The following is an 18,468-nucleotide window of genomic DNA, read 5'->3' as shown; positions in this document are numbered from 1 at the left end:
TTCCTAATTTCCAGTGGATGTTTAAGTGTGTTTGTTGTGACTGTTGGAGCCATTTATCCGTGGTCTGTTTCTAAACAGTCTTTTGTTCTATGCTTTCTTCAATATATGATTAATTTCAGGAAACAGTTCTATTGTTTAATACTGTCTAGTTTTCTTTAGTGCAACTTTTTGACAGTCGTTTGTTACTGTTATTGCTACTTTACTCATCCTGACAAATACCAAAATGCTGGAAACAGATTTCTGAGTATTGGAGATAGCCTGAATGAAAAGTTTTATTTCTCTAAAGATAAATGGAGTAAATCAGAGCTTGTTCCAGAAGCTGAGTCACTGTTTCAGTTAAATGAGTCCTTCATTATTCCTGTTATAGGAAGGTTTAATACCATGGGTTTGTTCATTCTGCAATTTTCAAATTACAAAAGCTCCTGGGGCTTAGAATAGTGTAACTGTATCATAACTGCTTAGATACAAGTGCCAACCTGAATAGTTTTTCATAACTTAAGTGTTCTCCAGCACTTTTCATTAAACAATTTTGAAAATTGATATTGTGAAAATTATAAAATTATACAGGTAAGTTAATTATGAAATTGTGAATTGCATGTCTTTCTAATCTGCTTTGAGCATGCTTTCATTTTTACATTTTCAATTATTTAGGAATTTTAAATTGGTGGATATATCTTGAAATATTGACTTTTATTGTAAAATTCTATTAATGTCCATGTCTTTTAGAGTCTTGGATGAAAACTATTGAAAGATTACTCAAGACAGAAAGAAATGGCATTGTCAGGATAAGATTTCTAAAAAAGCAAATAAAGGTATTGCTTGTGAGACTGTTCTGAACACTTTTTTTTTTAATAGCTTCAGCTGTTGCGAGACAACCGATCGGAGAGAGGACACAAGAAGAACAGCTCTGTAAAAACAGCTAGTAGGTAAGTTAATGCTGCAGCTGTCATTAATACTGTTTATGAGTGTGTTGATTTCTTAACTCTCAATTTTTTATGTAAAAAATGACACCACCATTCTTTTGTGGTATTTTCAGAGGTCTTCTGTTTTTTTGTGATTTACTTGCAAGAATTTCTTTTACATGGCATAACCTTTGCCTAAAATATGAGTGTTAGACTGTATTGGTGACTATATCCAACTATACTCACTAAACTTAATCTCTTTAGTAAACATCAGAATTAAATGGATGCCAAAGTGCTTCTGGCATGTGAATTAAGTTCTGAAAATATATAAAACGACCGTTATGCCTACATGCTTTTGAAATCAAGAAGAAAACTCAAATACTGTATCACTTAAGTTGTTCTTATATTGTATTTTGACAATAAAAATTTCATTGTGAGGACTTACTAAAAACAAATCTAGTTCTATCCTCCAGCTTTTTTCCTCCCCTTCAAAAGACAAAAAAATCAACACTGAACGGATGGGCACTGGTCTAGGAATCTGTTCCTAGAGGGTTTTTAATGTACATGATACCTGTTGAATATACTCTGCTAAATAATTATTTCAATTCTAGGGTCTGTTTTTTTTCTAAATGAGAAGCTACAAAAATGTTGCCCTGACTATGTACAACACCTTACACAATTTTTGAGTTGTTCTGTAAATTAGGCAATGTGCTATCAAATTACTTTTTTCAAATAGCAGTAATCAATTTATATGGTCATGTAATACTGTGGGTTTGAGTGAGACAGTTGTCTTTCAGGCAGTCTTTTAGTATATATGTGATCAGTCTTTTAGTATGTATGTTATCATCCTGAAATAAGTTTTCAATACTGTTAAATATTTGCTTTGATGGAATACCTGGATAGAAAGGGAAAGGAGCACTTCTTTCAAAAACATGCATATTAAAGATGATTCTATTTGATTGTATGCAACTTCTGGTTATATGCTCTCAACCATCAGTTATCCAGGTGCATTGCGTTCAGAAATTGTGGTTATCTTTGTCTATTAATCCTTTTATATTAAGAAAAAAAACTTTGAAAATTTCTGCATATGTCTTCTGGAGAGCACATTTGTTAAATCATATTTTTGCTCAGAATTTTAGAATAAGTTCACGTTGGATATGAATATTCACCATAAATGCACTCTTACTATCAGGCTGCTTAGATAAAACTGAGAGTATAAAGTAGATATAAAGTGAGCATTAAGAAACAGATTATATTTAAAGTCATTTTAGGATCTTTTTTATACTGTAGCAATGTAAATTGGTGTCTGAGGAATGCAGAATCATAACTTGTGTGTTTATTATTCTGACTAGTGATGCTCTTGTGAAGTGATGGCTACCTACAGAAGCAGTTAGAACAGAGATTTTTAAAATAGTGTTAAATACTTGAAGTGATCTTCAACCTCTCTTCATGTCCAATCAGCAGTATGTTGTTAGATTGTTATCCCAATAAACATCTGGCCAGGGTTTTGTAGAAGCAATAGGTGGCAAATCCAAGACTGAAAACTGGCATTTTCCGTAAAATACCTGTAATGTTAAAGAAAGACTTACATAAACCATTATTATGACGTACATAAATCTACAGTATATTATCATGCTGTAATACACTTAAAAAGAGCAAGTTCACCTGCTAACATCTCCTGGTACCATCATCTTTGTTTTCAAAAGCTTTTCCCTCTAGATAGGTTATTTCAAAATTATTTGTGCTTTTTCAGAAAACCACCATTTTCTCTGCCTACCACAGAAACTTTTATTGTTAGTTCCTTAAAATTACTTGAGAAATTCTCAAACTTCTATGAAAATGATATTTTTAACAGGCCATCTGCTATCTTAAAATATCAAGGCATATTGAACAAATTTTAATGTCCTTGCTACAGTTTAGCTGCTGAAAATAAGAATTTAATTTGTACAACGTGCAAACTTGTTCTCTGTCAGGCCAATAGCATTCCTGGTGACTACTTTCTTCCTATAGTTTCTGTGTTCTATAACCTAATATTTTGCTATTTATCAAAAGCTGTTACAACCAAAATAGACACTGAATTTCAGATATATAGGAACAACACATGACATATATATATATATATATTTCATCTCCTCATATGTTCATAGTACCTATCCTCATTTGATTCAGGAGAATTCCTCTGGTATTCTATTCCTTACAAATAAAATTTGTGGTGCATAGTGACGTATATCAGATTTATCTGTAGTTAATACTGAAGGCTGGTTTTGTTATGACATAATTTCCAATTATCACTTCTACCAAAAGGGTTAATCTTAGTTTCACCAGACAGTACAGAGAAGGAAAAGGTTTCTGCTTGACAAGGTACTTACAGAAATTATTAGCATGACAAATTAATAGCAAATATTGCTCACAGAGTTAACGAAGTGGTGAACGTCACCTTAGCTGCAAATGTGTATGAAATCTTAAAATGGAAATCTGTCATTTAGGCTTTTGCATGTGCACAAACAGTTTAAAACCCAGTAAACTACAGTGGTACCAACCAAATGTTACAAGGTTAAGTTACAGAGTGAAGTAACACTGTAGTAAATCTGTCATTATTTCAGTGCACAGTATGCATATGCAGTTAAATCTTCTGTTGGATGAAAGTGTTTACTCACACCTGAAAGTCTGAAGCTTTTGAAAATGGGCTCTAAATTGGTGCTTGCATGTGTTAAACTATTGGAGCTGACACATAAAGGTAATTCAGGAGCCCCTTAAAAAAAGGCAGACGAAAAGTAATGGCTGGGACCTTATATTGTCTTACTGTTCGTTGCTAAATGCAGTGATAGAACAGCAGCTGTGCCTAAGTACTGGACATTGTATAAAATTATTGTGCTTTTCCAGAATACAGTTTAATCTGCTTTTTTTGCAAGACTGAATTTCTCTGTGTCTTTTTTGGTATAGTTATCATGCAACTGTATTTGTTGTTGTGGGTCTATCTTTTTTGTTTGCTGTTCTGGAAGACCTTTCTTCAGTTTTTCGTGTGTATACAAGGTGTACGTACCCACAGCTTCTTCTGTGCTTGCCTTGACTTTTCTTACCCCTTTTGGATGACTGAACACAGTTCTTGTCTCAGCATGTAGACAATATGTAAATACCCATGCTACATTAGATCAGTGACTTGTGGAATAATTTACTCTGTAAATACATCAAAAAGGTGAGGAGCTCTAAGCATGGCAGTGGTCTGCAGCTGTGTCTTCGTAGTGGAATAATACTGATACTCTTTGGGTGAGCTTTGCTTTCCTGGGCTGCTGCTTGTATTGGGTGTCTTCTGTCAAAATCTATAATAATGAGCCAACTCTATATAAACTAACACGAACTTGTACTAGTGGCAAGATAAGTAGATTGTTGAGAACTGTTGAACCAAATGTTAAGGAGGGAAACAGTCCTGCACCACAAAACTTAGAACCTGATACAGTTCAACATGTGATCTTCTGTATTCGGTGTATTTACATAGATATATGTTTTAAGCTACCTTTACAGATAAGCTTTAATCTACAAAGACATAGTTTCCCCGTTAATTATTTAAATTATATAAACATTATTAAACAATACTGGTTTAGAAGCTACATTTATTTCTCCTGTATAGCCTTGAAAAAGTTCTCTACCTTGTCTCTCTGCATTAGGACAGGAACAGTTCCCTCCCCAGTCCAGCCACACCAAGTTGTTAATTCTTCCAGCTGCTTGTTTCCATCCTGTGCTCTTTTTGCCAGTAAAGAAAGGGGGTTTGTCTGCATTTTTTAACATGCTTTGGGCAAAACCAGCCTGGCTAGCTCAACTCACCTATTTAAATTAAATTGGCTGGTTTTGTACGAACCATATTAAGGAGTGCTCACGTGATTTCTTCCTCCAGCAGAGCTGTGGAGATGATAATCTCCAGCAGATGTGTGATAACAAATAGCTTGGGATAGTAATGTCTTCATCTGGCGCAGTTGTTAGCAGACCAAATGTCTGTCTGTAGCCCGAGGCTGTGGGCAAACAATTGAACATGATTGAGTTATGGCGAGTTAACAAGTTGCTGCTTGGCAGCTGAACTGCCGGAGCTGATCACGCGCTCCTGGTTTCCCTGCTCCCGTCATAAGGTAAAGCAGAGTTTTCTTAAGTCACCTTTGTAAGATTTTATAAAAATGAGTTCTGCCTCAAGAAGTCTCCCCAGGGCTGAGAGATTCTTTTGGTCAGCGATGGAGACAGCGTTGAAGGGTTTTGCTGAGCTGCTATAACATGATTTTGAATGTGTGATTATATCGTTAAATATATGGGGGACCACCATCACACCATGTCTGCCTGTCTCTTAATATCGAATGCATTTATCCTCAGAAAACCTTTATGAAGTTAGGAAGTACTTTTATCCTCATTTGACAGAATAACCAGAATACTTAGGCAAGTTAATATTTTGCCTTTGTTCATACAGTCAATGCCATAACTAGTTAATTTATGCCATAATCTAGAAATGACAGATTTGCAGATTGGGAAAAGGGCAGACTATGGAATATGTTAAAGTTGTGTTAAACTTACAGTTTATAGAATAAGTTAAACTTCACAGCACTGGAAAAGGCTGCCCAGAGAGGCTGTCTTCTTGTCTGGAGACACTCAAAACCCACCTGGACACACTCTGTACAACCTGCCTGAGGAGAACCTGCTTCGGCAGGGGTTGTACTAGATGATCTCCAGAGGTCCCTTCCAACCCCAGCCATTCTGGGATTCTGTGTGTAATTATTTCTGTTACTATACTTAATGGTCTTGTGTCGTATTTATTTTATAGTGTGTTGCTGTTAAATAGCATTAATTATTTTATCTACTTTTTTTCGTTTCTTACTGTACTGTAAGTGGAATTCAGCACACACATGAATTGAGAAATTGCAAAGAAAATAGTGCCCAAATTTTTACTGCTGACCAATATTTTTTTTGGTCATGTCTTGATAATTCTGTGTTGGCTTTTCACATGCAAATGTGAAGAGCTCTATGCTCTCCAAATCTTTTAAAGAAAAAAAAATAGCTGTTTGTAATTTTTATGCAGTTCAGTCGTGGCTTGAAAGAAGTCATGCTCATAAAAGTGATTTCAAGGTAGAGTAGAATTACACAAGGTAGGTTTCAACTAGCTAACTGATGTTGTGTTAACAAGTTAGTCAATGTAGCAGCAGCATAGTATGAACTAGTTAGTCATCTCCTGTGGCTGCAAAGCAGACCATAGCTTGAGGGAAGAGGTAGTACCTTGGTATTTCTTTAAACATCAGCAGAAGCCACCTACTCAACTTTCTATAACGTGGCCAGAGGCCTGTGTGCCAGTCATCCAGTGGTCACCTGTTGCTGCTCTATTTTGAGCTGGCAAGAAGTCTTTGAAGTCTTCTCCTGCCATGGCGAACAGCGCAGGCTGAAATATGGGTCTTTGCACATGTGGAGGAGGCGTTCAGGAAAGCAGGCTCTGGAAGTAGTAGATGGGTTCCATAAAGGAAATATGTCAGATGCTACTAAATGGTGATAAGTGTCAATAAAACCCCTGAGCATCAGTCATAACTTCTCCATGTTTGCTGCAACTGTCTCTTTTCCCTCCTTTCCCTCGTTGGTCTCAGTCGTGTTTAAGTATGTGCCTTGTGTTGGTACAAGAGGGTGACTCTCCAGTAATTTCATTTTTTGTAACCAAGTATTCTCTGGGAATCACATTTACAGAAAGATTCTAAGAGGAAAAACACCACCAGACCTGATGAGACCTTTTTCAAAAGCATGTTACTGTTTTAGTTAGATGCGGAACTTTATGTCCTCCTCAGTTTGGAAGGGAAACCCCTATTTTACAGCACTTGTTCATTTTCATTTAATGATACGGATCATGGCACTTTTTTACACAGATGTGACAAATAGCATTACAGCTGCTCTTTATTTGATCTTATAAAGAGACAAAGATGTGCAAGGATTCTGCCTGCTCCCTCTTTCCCACCGTGTCATCTGTTGTTTGGGAAAGAGTCCTAATTTGCAGCAGATACAAAACTATTTGTTGAGTTGCAGGTTTGCCAAAAATAAATGAAACCATTAATTACTACATTTTTTGAGCAGCTGTTAATGGATCGGGATAAGAAAACTGTACATTAGACTACTGGTTAATTACAAGAACTGTAATTGTTTAATGTGGCTTTTGCGGAATGAAATTACAATACCAGAGGAGGTAAATTCAGCCAGTTTTTGAAAATTACGCATGCAAACATGCATGCATTTACACTGCAGTAAAGCTGAGGAATGCATAGCGGGTTTACTAGGTGATTCACTTCTGCCATCTCATGAACACGTATTCTCAGCAAAAATACTTTAAAAGAAAGTAATATTTAAACACAGCCTTTAAATCAAGTGTAAAATTATTCAAGTTAGTGAGTTAACATCTTGTAACCCCAGAGCTAATAATGCAGGAGATTCAGATATAATGCTAAAATCCAAATGTGTTTACATCATTAGAAATTAACAACTAAGCAGTTTTATCTCCTCTTTGGAGTGCCATGAAGCAGTAACTCTACTGTTATGATTGGTGCCTAATAATATTTGCAGTTCCAGATTAAATTATGTGAATGTTTGAGGACACATTGCTTTCCTCCCTTGCTGTCACCCTCAGGGACAACATTATTCCATCAGTTTGGTAGTTGGTTGTTGTTTTTTTTTTTCTCTGGGAAGAATAAAAGATGGTGCCATTTTGGAAAAGGCCATTCCTGATTGAGTTTTTTATACTACAGCCTTATTTTTAAGGTCCCAAAAATATTTTCATTTGGGAGAGGGGGATGGGGCGACAACAGTTTGATTGTTATTTCAAAATGTAGCTAGTATGTGATGCTTTTAATTTTATGGAAATCTTCAAGCCTCGGTTTGTGGGCAGTTTTAAAGTATCCATTGATTAAATGAATATTAGAAGTTACAAAGTAGCAGAAAATTTGCAGAGACCGTGCTCTGTTTTGAAAATACATTTTTCCATATGATCTGAGGAGTTTCATTGCATCTTTAACGCAAAGCTAATTAAGTACAAAGCCACAAGCTGAATTTTGTTGTTACTGCACTAAAATCTAGTACACTTTGTAATATTGTACATATGTAAGCTGCTAAATGATACTGAAAATTTGTCATTTAAAATTAAATTCCAGGTACACACGGTTATGTTAATTAACAGAAAGTTAATTAATTCTGATTTTAAATATATATATATATATTTTAAAGTAAATCACACAACCTCCAGACATTATGTACTTCTGGATTCTCCTGATGTACCAAGTGGATTGAATTTTCCCTTGAATAAATTGATAGCAGATTTCTCATTTTCAAGTACCTGAATTTTAGCACATGGTACGCTTGTTTCTTAGGCTTAACTGCATTAGACTTTCTTTTTTCACTCAAGTTTGTGCTCCAGAGCTCAAGCTTTGCTTGTCTCAGCTTACCAGTTAAAATGCTAACAGCACAAGGGTGAAGTTATTTTGGGCTTCAGAGGCGTGAAGACTCTTCCTGCTGTTTAAGCAAGAGCTATGCGCGGTAACTTCCACTGTAAGTTCCACAAACTGCTTAACCTGCTGTTAAGCAGCATTGCAAGCGAAAGAGGGGTTTTTCCACCTGTTTTTCCACTGCTCAGTTGTCCCAGCATCTTCCCCCACCATGAGAAATTTGGATTTTCTCTGCGTGGTTCACCACACAGGCACATGAATGCTACATACCACAGACATAATGATGAATACCCATCCGTGAAGGAAGGGTGGGTTTGATTCTTCCTGTTCTTTTTGCGCGTTAAACTGTTTGTGCCATTTTTACACCAGTTTCCTACTAATCTTCAAGGGATCCCTGGTCCTCATATAAGTAAATCAGCATCCAGTGATGCATGTTCACTAAAACTGAGGCATAGGCATGCTGGCTTCTATCCAGACTGTGGTTTTGTGTAAGGAAGTTCAGAAGAAAATTTGAGTAGTTTGTTTCAAATTACTTAAAATTTTTATGTTTATTTTCTTTCTTGATATTTTGAAATTGTGATCATTTATTGTAGCAATACATTTCAGCCTTTCTGGAAACTAAGACTCAGATACAGTCCTAGCCAAAAGGAAGCAAAAGACACTGTTCAGTCCACTGATTTTTTGATTTTGGAATTAGTTTTGCCATTCTCCTGTTACTTTTTTTACATGTTTTTAAAGTGTTGATATTGCTAATTAATAACATAGAGCAGAAAGACATAAGGTTTTGCTATTAAAGAATTTCAAAATTAAAAAGGACCAAATAAAAGTCATTTTTTCTTTAATTATCTCTTACTTCTCTCCTTTGTTATTAGAAAGTCCATTTTTGTATTCACTCCTACACATGCAGACCCCTTGTACTCAACGGAGTTGCATGAAGTTACTGTGGGGAATGAGTGCAGTATTAGGAAGCACTATTTGCTTAATTTTCAGCCTCAGCTTTAGTAATTACTTTTTTTCCAACTTGCATACTATTGTATCTTTGATCATCAGTTTATTGACTGAATTACAACTGTACTAACTTGGCCAGAAAATATGTTTTGAAGAGTTGTTTCTCAAGCATAGTATTAAAAATTGGGAAGTGAAAGGGGCTAAGGAGGAGAATGATGCTGGGGTCCAGCTGCAGAGCTGCTGTTTTCTTGGAACCTATTGGAAGGCAGTAGGTTAAGGACTGACCACAATGATTGTTATATGACAAAAAGCTTCTGGATCACTGGTCGAGATCTAGGTCTGAATGACTGATTAAAAAACATAACATTGTGCTGGGTGTTTTTCTGCATTAATTGAATTATTGGTCGGGTGGATGGCATTCATTCCAGTTGGCCGTGCTTGCGCACTTTACCAGCACAGAGGTAAATAAACTGGCATACAGGTTGAGTATTGAGTGCTTCCAACCCAATAAAACATTTTCTTTCTTCCATTTTTGAGCTGTTATATTAGATATTTAGATTTTTAGTGTTGCTTCTTGTTCCGTACCTGTTATAAAAGGAAAGGATTTTTAATATGATGCTACTGTTCTCCATATTTTAACCTAGCTCCATATAAGTGTAATCCAGAACTCTAAAAGGTGTTTTTCGAAGTCTTTTCCACAAAATATATTTGTCCTGCAATGAGTTTATTTAATTAATGTCATTTGTAGTAAACAAGTATGTATCCAGAAGTATCTGGAAGAAATAGTATAGCTGAGTAAACTTATTGAGTCCTTCCATTAAAGTGTCTGTTCAAGCCCATGGTTATTGCTCAAGTCAAGTCATAAAGGTATTTTCCAAATCACTTCAAAGCTGGATCGGGGCCTATATCTCTTGGATATCAACAGTGTTGTTGCAAGATGAAGGAGAAGCCAAAGAATGTTTCACAAATTCTAAAGCAAATAATATTGTCCTGTAACAGGATGGTATTCTGTTACTGCAACCTATTTTCTAACTACATTTCACCATTACGTGATTATGAGAATTGTTTGTATTGGGTGTTGCTTGACACAAAACGATAACGGAACTTGCTGTCAAAAATATTTAAAATATTCGGAATTAATATAAAATTTATATTCTGAATGAGTATATTCATTTTCTGTCTCGAAAATATGGGATCATGTCATTTGTTGAAGAAAACTGTAGGTTTTAGCTACTTCATTTTTAACAGAAGTGGATTTTTTGGGTTTGTGCCCTCAGTGTTCCTTGGTGACTTATTTGTACACCAAGATATTGGTTTGGATTTGCCTTTGTGTAATTCATATACTTTTGATCAATTCCAACTCATGCCCAATTATATTACACTAAATTAACATAATTCAACAGATGTTGATATTTAAATGTTTTCTGGCATTCACATCTTGGACAGCTGTCTTAGAGCTTGGGGAAAAGGCAAACATTTAGAGTTAAATGCTGAACATATGCTTAAATTACTAATTAGAAACAAGAAAAAACAATGCATTATCCTTTCTGAGGGCAGTAGGCCTCTGCTACAAAAAGATATCTGAGAGACTCAATTCACAAATAAAGTACGTAAGTGACTTGAGATTGGATGTCAAAACATATGTAGTGATGTAAGTTTTTACTTTCCATTGTGTTTGCTAAAATTATGCCAGTGTGGAGTTGAATGTGTCAATATGTAGGGGTCAGGTAAATTTTGGATGACTGCTGTGTCTGAATGACACTTAAAAGTGCTGAAAAAGATAAAGAAGAACGTATTAGGATATATTGTTAGGTGATGAGGTAATCTGATGGGACCGGGGAAGATCGTGTTCACCTCATAATAGGATTACACTAGGACTTCCAATAATACAGGTATGTCACCCTTATGTTTAAAGTTACATTGTGAACAGATTGGCGTAGTATGAAAGGAGTTCAGTAGAGTTGCATGGTTTCATCACATCTGTTTAAGTTTTAATAAAAGGAAAATAAAATGCATAGCTCTTCTGGTTAAATGTAATGGTGGTTTTCACACTTGTGGTGGCAGATGAAGCAATCTGTTGTATCGATGATGTCATTCTTCAGAAAAGTCTGAAGAAAAGCTTTACTGTTTGTAAAGGGTGTGAGGGTATCAAGTGTGGAACTGATTGCACCTGAATGTCTGAGAAGTGATACCAAGAAGAAATACATATTCATCTTCATAATCATTAAAAACTAATATATATGCTCTATATGCATTATATTTCATTATTATATTGCCAGTTCTTTAGCACTGAATGAAAAGTTTCCATAAAGATTTTAGTTTATAGACAAGACTCGTTTGCAGCAGTACTGGTCTACCACTCCTTGACAAGAGATAATCCTTTCAACACCGCCAACATTCTAGTGTTGCATGGGGTGGGGGTGGTTCTTTCTACAACCTGCAGAAAGTTAGCATGAGGGAAGATGTATGAATTTCTGAATTACTTCACACATTAAAAAAAAAATCAAGGGAACTATCAAAAGAGTTTAAGTTTCTGGTTTCCAGGAATCTGTCTCCTGATGCTGTGTATCACCAACGCTGCTTTTGAGGATTCCGTAAAAGCTGTGAAAATTTCCACAATTCACTTGAGAGGGTTTCATGGAAGTAGAGGTACCCTTATGTACAGTCTAAGCATATGATCTCTGTGTCCCATTATCAAAAGTTTTTTGGGTTTTTTTTTTCTGGAGAAAAGGCTCAGGTGAGGAAGTGTTCACCAAGAATGCATCTGTCTCAGCAGCTTTGTTGTAGACACTTGGTATACTGACTTCCCAGGTTGCCACCAGGCACACGTGCATGTAATGTCTCTGTAACAAAATAAATTTCAGACGTGGATTTGACCTAAAGTCAAGTAAATTTGTACTGAGTGAGGTTCATCTCAAATGTTCTTAACAAACATTGCTGGATAGTTTTTCAAGATTGCCCTCTATCGTAATACTAAGATGTGGAGTCCAAATTTTCATTCTTAAAGCACCTGTTTTGTTCATTTTTAACTGCCTTCATTTACTCCCCAGAAGCTTTGACCTCAAAGTAGTGTCTTGTGCATCTCCTGGAAGTGCACATGCACTGTGCATATTTTAGAAAGCAAAAGAACGTAGGTACCTTCTTCAGAACAGTTAAGGAGCCATCCCTCCCCTAACTGTCCACAGGGCACATGCCTTACCACGTGTGTTACTGTTCTCTGGGCGTTCAGATGGAGACCGGAGGCTGTGTCCGTGTTATGGCCAAGCTGTGTGCTACAAGGGAAAGAGGAGATCTCTCCTTACAAAATTCCTTAGCCATTGCTTTTCATATATTTATCCTCAAAAACAAATGTGCCTTGCACATTTCAGTGTAATATTATGAAATCATCACGCATCTTTTCTGTGGTTATATTAAGATATGTGCCAGAGGCAAAGATTAGAAGTGTATGTTATACCCAGATAACACAGAAGAGTCTTCCCGTATTTACAGCACCAAGTGTGTAGTACCTGTATTTGAATTGATACCTTTTGATTAAGTCCATACTTCTGGAGAATCAGTCTAATAGAAGTGTAGAATTTTGTGTTCATCTTATATGATTAGCTATTAAGATGATTGGATGTTTAAAAATATATATATAAAAAAAACACAGGTTTTTGATGGTGTTTATGTCTAAGGGGATCATAAACTGTTCCATGGACCTGGATGCTTTTGAAGCCATTGTCTGCCACTTCTGGACATTTAGGAATGTATAGTAGAAGTTAAAGTTCATCCAGGCTCCCTTACTTAAGCAATACTAATGGATGCAGTTCCTTGGGCCACCAGATAACTGGTGTCTGCATTTTAAACTATGTAAGAAGTGAGAGAATCTGCACTACAGGTCCATCCTGTGTAAGGATATAAGAACTATTTCTGTGATACTTTTCTGTAAAAGGTACTTAAATAATGGAAAATCTGCTCAGATTATTCTTTGGGTTTTATGAAGTTGAGCTATTCTACACATTCAGTTTTTTTTATTATTTATTTTGTTGGCTTGCTTCTCTGTTATGCAATTGTGAGTTGTGTTTTTTCATTTTTAACTGCTACTCTGAACATTGCTTCACACACTCCCTACTCAATTTCAGTTTGTAAGAAATTGTCCAGTCATTTCAAGCTTACGGTGAGTTGTGGCCTTCTGCATTTTTTCTTCAATCATATCCGTATTTAAATCTATTCTGTACCTATATTTTAAGACAGAGAACTGACAGTTTGATTTCCCCTTCAAAATAATTCTCTTGGGTCCCTTCTAAATTGCAAAGCAGTCAGCTCTTGCCTGATTGTAATCTCTTGTGCAGAAAGTTCACTTACAAACTTTTATCAAGCCTCTTCATTAGCTGAAGCATTCAGTGGTGATAAACTTGCAGAGTTCTACAGCCATCTGCAGGAATGCATTGATACTGTGGCAGAACGGTGTGTGTCGCTATTTACTGTGGATTTGTTCCTCAGGTGAGAGAGGTGTTAATTGGAATATAAGCGTTATGCAGGTATTGATCATTACTGGTTCATCTAATTATGAAATAGAAATCTGTCTTCTTGAAAACATTCTTTCTTCTCAAAAACATACAGGATTTTCCAAGTTAGAGTACAGAAATTGAATAAATATTGTTAAACAAAAAAACACGCATTCTTCCACATCTGCCTTTGCATGAAAGTACTGATTACTAACGGTTTTGTCACAACCAGAACCTAAAGCCATCACCTCCATTGCTTACAAGCAATCTGAGCAATGTTGTAGTGTCATCTGGTAAGTGGTTTGACACTAAATATACTAAGAGATAAAATTAAGTTTGCCTTCAATGATGTTGTAACCGTTGGCACGATTACAGTGCACAAACAAAAGCAACTGCACTGACACCAAGTAAAAGCATTGCAGCTTGCAAGGAAAGGGACAGCTGCTGGCGGCAGACAAAGTGAAGTGACCAATGGACGTGCTGTTACAAGGATATAAAATACACACGCAAACTTTGTGTATCGAATACACTAGTACCCAGGGTTCCCCCAAGTGAGATGAGACAGTCTCGCTAGTTTAGGCTGTTGTATTGGTGCCTGCAAGACTAACGGCTTCGTTGCATCTTTCTGAAGAGACTGGAAAAATTGCTGAATTGAAATAGGGTTTTTTAATTTGGGAGATAGGGGGGTTCTTGCATTTTCATGGGGTTCTGGGCATTTGAGGTTTTGTTTTCATCTTTTTTACACATGGGATGACAGTGATTACAGAAGCATGTAATAAATCAGAGAGTATCTGCCATCCTGCACCTGTTTCATGGTATTATCCTTCTCAGTGGCTGGACTGGTGAACTTGGAACTCGATAGTGCAGGGCTGGTAACTACTAGTGAAAGAGTTAGGAACCACTTTGTGTGCTCAGTTGCTCAGAAGGTGAATTGCAATTAAAGCAGCGCCGCTGTAGGTTCCCCTGCGGAACAAGATGTTTATTTGGGGAATGTGACCAAATGGTCCATAAGCTGCAAAGGTCAGGGCAGATAAAAATCCGACATAGCCTATTACAAATGCCCTGGAGAAGCGAACATTTGTAACTGCAGAAAAGGCACTCATCAAAAAATATTCCTTACTAAGCTATGAAAATTACAGTAAAAGACATTGTGTTGTGTAAGCATGGATAGAAATGTTTGAGGAGCTTAGAGACAATTCAGGCATGTTACCATAGTAAGGGCAATTGCCTTGAAAAAAGAAGTGATAGGGAGACTAAATATTTAAGGAGGAGATAACAAAATTTCTGTCAGAATGAATGTTTGTCACAAGCGTGCATAGACGCTTGTGAATTGCTTTGCATGTCATTGCTTCTATAAAAGTATTTGCTGTATCAAAACTATTTTTATTGTTTATTATGTTTTATTTTATTTATTTATTTATTAATATGTAGTTGTTGGGTTTAGTTGCTGCCTTCCCTGTCTGCCTCCGGTTTTGAGGCTATTTACCATGTAAAAAGGAGACTCTAAACACCGTGCAAGATGGAAAACAAATAAAAATTGACAGTGGCTTTTCCAGTGTTTTTGTTTTAATACGCTGAGGCATGACACAACAGCAACAACAACAATTCTTGGCATGCTAGCCTAAGTTCACACCAGCCGGGCTTTTGCAGCCCTCCGATTCCCCCTGCCCCAACTTTGCCGCCGCTATGGCACTTGCAGGCCTGCTCGGCCGTGGTGCAGCTGATGCCCTGTCCATGCTCATATCTCTTGTATTGACAGTGAGTGTTCTTGCCAAACGCCAGGGACCATAGTCACATCTGTTTGTCTCCCAAGCTTGTCTGAGGCTGCTTGGGAACACTTTTTATCCAGAGGGCAGCTTTAACTAGGCCTAATACTCTGAAAAGCCTCTATTTGTAAATGCATAAAATGAGGCGACAAGTTCCTGTTGTCTTTCCTTAAAAATTATTCCATTTGACACTGCTTGCTCCAGTGCCTGTCACCAGCACGTCAAAAGCCAAGTTTTCAGGCAAGGTGGTCTTAACAAGTTTTATTTTTTTCCCTAATAAAATGCCTAGCTTCCCTCCAGAGCACTATTTATAAATGATAGCTGGAAGCAAGCTAGGGGTAAGTAGAGAGAAGTCAAGCAAATAGCTTGCTGTTTTTCTGTAATCCACGCTTTTCTGATTTAATGCTAAGAAACATAATGCCAAACTCAGCCTGATTGAGGGTCAGAGTTCTCACTGCTTTATAATACCCCCGTTACAAACGTTTCAAAATGTACTGTGCAGCTTCAGAATACTACTTATTTTGTCTAACCTGCCAGTTCCAGAGCAGTGATAGTTTCTGTCTTTTCCTCAAAAAAAAAAAAAAAAAAAAAAAAAAAAAAAAAAAAAGCTTGCCTTTTTTTGTTGCTGTTTTGTTGTTTCATTTTGTGGGGTTTTTTGCTATGATCTACATTGGCAGCACATATCAAATGTTAAGACCTGGTGAAAGCAAATGCTACTTCAGCATCATGACTTAGCTTAATGTTTGATGGTAGTGGCCGTAAAACTAGGTTTGACAAAGCTTAATTAGTGCTCTGACATATTGTTATTTATTTGTGGTGTACAGAATTTTCAACGATAACAAAGAAATACCCACTCTCACCTTGGCTGGTGATCAGGTGGTTGTGCTCAGCAAAGGCGAATGATTCATTTATGCTGAAGGAACAAGGCTGCCTTTCAGACACTCATTGATTTTAAATTAAAAAGTAACTGCTATGTTCTACATGAAGGGTGACAACAATAACAAAGTAGTCCTTACTTATTGTTATTTGTTGCAACTCCATTCGGTGTGCCTGGAGGAAAAGTGGGGAGACCCCAGTACCATAATCTTACAGATCAATAATTTAGATATCTCAATGTAGTGTAACAGATAATCAATTCTGGGTAAAATAACTCAAATGCTGCTAGCTGTTACTGCTGTGGCTCAGGTCTTCAGGTTCAATTGCCTGACTTTATTAATTTTTATCTTTCATCCTACTTGTATTCCTGGAGACTTTGTCCCTTTTTCATTCGGAAGAGAAACCGGAGAGCTGCATGCTTTTTAACGTATAATTTACCACACAACTTATTCTGTGTGTTTAATATCAACATTAACCATTGATCTATTAATGATTAAACATATCCTAAATATTTTTGCTCTAATAATTTTCCCCATATTATATTTAAATACAAATTTTCTTTATTGTACAATCAGTTATCAAAGGATTACATTTTTTGATTTATTTCTAAATTTATCACTGAAATTTATCACCATGTTAATGTACCAGTTCAACAGTGTTTTAGTTTCCAGATGTTAGAATAGGGCACAATTTCAACTTGGAAGGCTTGCAAGGAAAATGTCTGGTTTAAAACAAAAAGAAATAACTCTTGAAATAAGCGTTCACTGGGTGACGTTACATTACACGTCTGTGTGAAACTTAAATTTCTTGGAAAATTTTACAGTTTGAATGAAAACATTCTGGTACTTGCTAATTTACTTTAACGTTCTAGAAGTGTGTAGAGGATTGTACATTGTCGTCTTTTTCATCAAAGCGTTGTCACTCTTTTACATTATTGAGCAGATCGGAGGTCTCTCAACATTATATGACTATTTGTTATTCATTTAGAAGCAGCAGAGCTTTTAAAAGTTTATAAATGCAGTAAAGGACAAGTCATATATCCACACTGAAACCAGATCCCATGAGTGACAGTGTTACTATGCTACAGTAGACAGTCAGATTTAATCCTCAACTTGTATTTTTATCAAAATTCACTACATTTCTGTGGCAAGAATCATACTTCTCAGCAACATTTTGGAGACAGATTAAAATTGTAAAGTGTAGAAATTGCTGCATTTTTACCCCTTCTGTTCTAGTTCTTTCCAGAAAAATGCTAGCTACGTATAATCTATTCCACAGGCACCGCACATTGCTTTAAGAAAAATAATAAATATAATTGTCCTTTAAGACTTTTTATATTCCAAAATCCAATATTTGGAAATTCCAAATTTATCCTTTTCTGTGGTACCTGACTTCTGATACCTGGCTTTAATGCACTAAGATTTGCTTGTTTGCCATGCTCTGCAGATCCACTGATTTTCCAGTCTCCAGGTGTAAGCTCATAATTGTTTAATGAGTATACCAGATAGTATGCTTTCATGTTACCATTATCACAACCTGCCAGTGACTTAGAAAAGGATAAATTGCTGTGCTATAAGTTTATTTCATGCAACTTTGAAGAGTTTACTGTTTTGTGTTTTCTGATTCATTCTTCATGTTACCTTTAAAAAAAAATTTATAATACTTTTCATGTAATAAACGTTGTTCTGACAGTCAGGCATTACTAGCCAATTGATAACCTACCAGGAGTATTGTGATCTCTTTAGATAATTAATCTTAGCTATTTTCCTGTCAGGAGCAACAGCGAGTTTGTTTTATGTTGAGCTACAAAGATTGCCGGTTTTGAAAATTAAGAAGCATTCCCTTTATATTATTCATTCCGGCAACAATTTATGATGCTGCATTTAGATACTGAGCACTTGTCAACAAACATAATTATGCTTCGATATAAACAAGATTGGTGGCTCGACAGTGCAGTTTCATCTTGGTTGAGAATGTTTTGATATAGGTTCAGATTATACAAGCTGCGTATTTGGTGGTTTTCTTCCTTTGTTAATAGTTTTCT

At 36.2% G+C, this 18,468-nt stretch overlaps 1 protein-coding gene across 1 annotated transcript in view; it reads left to right on the top strand.

Annotated features, from left to right (window-relative positions):
• The window catches only part of GPATCH2 (G-patch domain containing 2), a 126,237-nt gene that overhangs the window by 91,401 nt on the left and 16,368 nt on the right, over positions 1 to 18,468 (top strand). The window contains exon 8 of the mRNA XM_040611892.1: positions 856 to 926. Coding sequence (XP_040467826.1) covers positions 856 to 926 — 71 coding nt within the window. The remainder of the gene's footprint in view (positions 1 to 855; positions 927 to 18,468) is intronic.

This window comes from Falco naumanni, chromosome 12 (assembly GCF_017639655.2).
Source record: "Falco naumanni isolate bFalNau1 chromosome 12, bFalNau1.pat, whole genome shotgun sequence".
Classification (NCBI taxonomy): domain Eukaryota; kingdom Metazoa; phylum Chordata; class Aves; order Falconiformes; family Falconidae; genus Falco; species Falco naumanni.
This window is presented reverse-complemented; position numbering and strand designations above follow the sequence as displayed.